Source organism: Propithecus coquereli, unplaced genomic scaffold, assembly GCF_000956105.1.
Source record: "Propithecus coquereli isolate 6110/MARCELLA unplaced genomic scaffold, Pcoq_1.0 Scaffold1567, whole genome shotgun sequence".
NCBI lineage: Eukaryota > Metazoa > Chordata > Mammalia > Primates > Indriidae > Propithecus > Propithecus coquereli.
Window position 1 is genome coordinate 12,843 of NW_012140158.1, and position 1,926 is coordinate 14,768.

The following is a 1,926-nucleotide window of genomic DNA, read 5'->3' on the forward strand; positions in this document are numbered from 1 at the left end:
CAGCTCACAGATGAGGTGCAAAGGGAATCCGGTGGGTCTGTTCACGCTGATCTCAGTGGAGACGGTGGGGACAGAGCACGCACACAGCCACGGGAAAAGTGACCGGCAACCACGCGGTACCCACAGTGAATGCAAAGGGCTAAAGAAATGGATCAAAGACTAATGACAGCCTCTATATGACAGAAAAAAACACTCAAGAAATAGAACAGTGTGAAACACTGCTGAATTCAGAAAAGTGAAGTCAGTAAAACCAGACCAGGTGAGAAAACACAGAGCGAGGACGGTGACCACCACAGCGCATGCAGGAGATGCGCCCACGTCAGCCCTCTACTCCTGGCAGTCCCGCCCACTAGGTGCTGTTAAAAACGTAGGGTCAAGAAACTGCTCCACTCTGGGGCTGACTTGTCCTCTATGAGGCACTACACTTTGGCCATAATATCTCTTCCCTATCAAAAGGACCCTGGGAGTGGTGCAGGGGAGAAGAACGTTGATGCTTCACACGACAGAAAGACCGCGAGGGTTAACCTTAACAGTTAAAGATACAACAGCCACCAATTGAGTGTAAAGAAGACAATGCTAATTTGGACTAATTCTCTTCCCAGGGACTCAGAAGGCGCTCCCAACTCCTCCTATGAAAGAGGAAGTGGCATGTAACTCAGAAGTAGCAAGTGTGGCCCAGACAATACACTTCCCAGGGCCCGCTGCTAACTTGGAAATCCAAACCGCGAAAAAGCAAGCCAGCAAGTGTAAAAGGATCTGCCCCCACTTGGTGGGACTCTGCAAAGCTCCAAGTGGAACAGAAATGTACAGCTAAATGAACAACTTTTTGTGGCATGGTTTAATTCTTAAGATAGCTGTGTGTCATGAAGACTCTCTCAAAATCAACATGACAGACTTCTGTGCTTACTACTGAGTGACTCGGTGTTGCCCCGACTGTCTCCTTTAACAACCTGAGAAAGTACTAGCAAAGCAATCAACGCCTGCAAGGCTAATAAAGAGCCAGGCTGTGAACGGTCGCAACAGCTTTATTTCTAACAGCCAAACTGGGAAACAAGCCAGACGCCTTTCAATCCTTCTGCAGTCTTCCTTAGCACAAGCTACAGACTTTCGGCTCCCAACGATGTCTACCTCTCATGAGCCACCCCAACTCGAATCTCATCTGTGCCCCAACATCCAGTTGGAAGTCCTTCCTCTCTCACAGCATTTACGTGGTAACTCTCACAAATGTCTCCTCTCTACCACCAGACAGTAACACACACCTCGAGAGCAGGAGCGCGCCCTCTAACTTGGCATGCTGCCTCGTACCTCACAGGGCTCAACCAACGTCAGGTAAAGCACGTCTTTCTGATGGAGTCAATCTGAGATTGCTAAGTGACACACTTACCTCCTAGAGGTAAAGTCCATGACTTAGTAACCCTGCGCCCAAATAAAGGACCCAAGACCTAACAGGTGTAACAGGGAACATTTAAACTGAACGTCTTTACCTTCGGTTCAAGGATCAGTTCCACACGCTCATTAGCATCATCTTCTTCAGAGTCTGAGTTTCCTGCTTTTATATCGAGCTGCTCGAATGCACTGTCCAATACTTGTAAACCATAGTTCACAGCCTCCTGCACTTTAGGAATAAGATCTACTTCCTTCTGTTCCCGAGTCTTCTCCTAAAAAACAAATACCATGCAGTATGAATCTCCAATATATGGATATCACCCAAAGAAAACACTGAATGTTCGCTAAAGCCTAGCCTTGCGCTAAAAAAAAAAAAATTTAAAATATCAAAGTCAGATTCTCCTGAATGCCTTGACATAGACTTCACAGCAAGACTGCAAGTTTTAAATACCAAGTGTGCCACTTTCTGGACGTGCATCAAACTACCTAAGGTCCTAGAGCTCCTGTTTCATTGTCCACAAAATCAGAAGGGCAACTATT

General features: G+C 46.7%; 1 protein-coding gene across 1 annotated transcript in view; it reads right to left on the bottom strand.

Moving 5' to 3' along the window:
- LOC105807379 (WASH complex subunit FAM21B-like) overlaps positions 1-1,658 on the bottom strand; it is a gene marked incomplete at its 5' end in the record, with an annotated part of 5,733 nt that extends 4,075 nt beyond the window's left edge. Inside the window, one exon of the mRNA XM_012640759.1 lies at positions 1,485-1,658. Within this exon, the coding sequence (XP_012496213.1) occupies positions 1,485-1,658 (174 nt within the window). The remainder of the gene's footprint in view (positions 1-1,484) is intronic.
- Between the last annotated feature and the right edge of the window lie 268 nt (positions 1,659-1,926).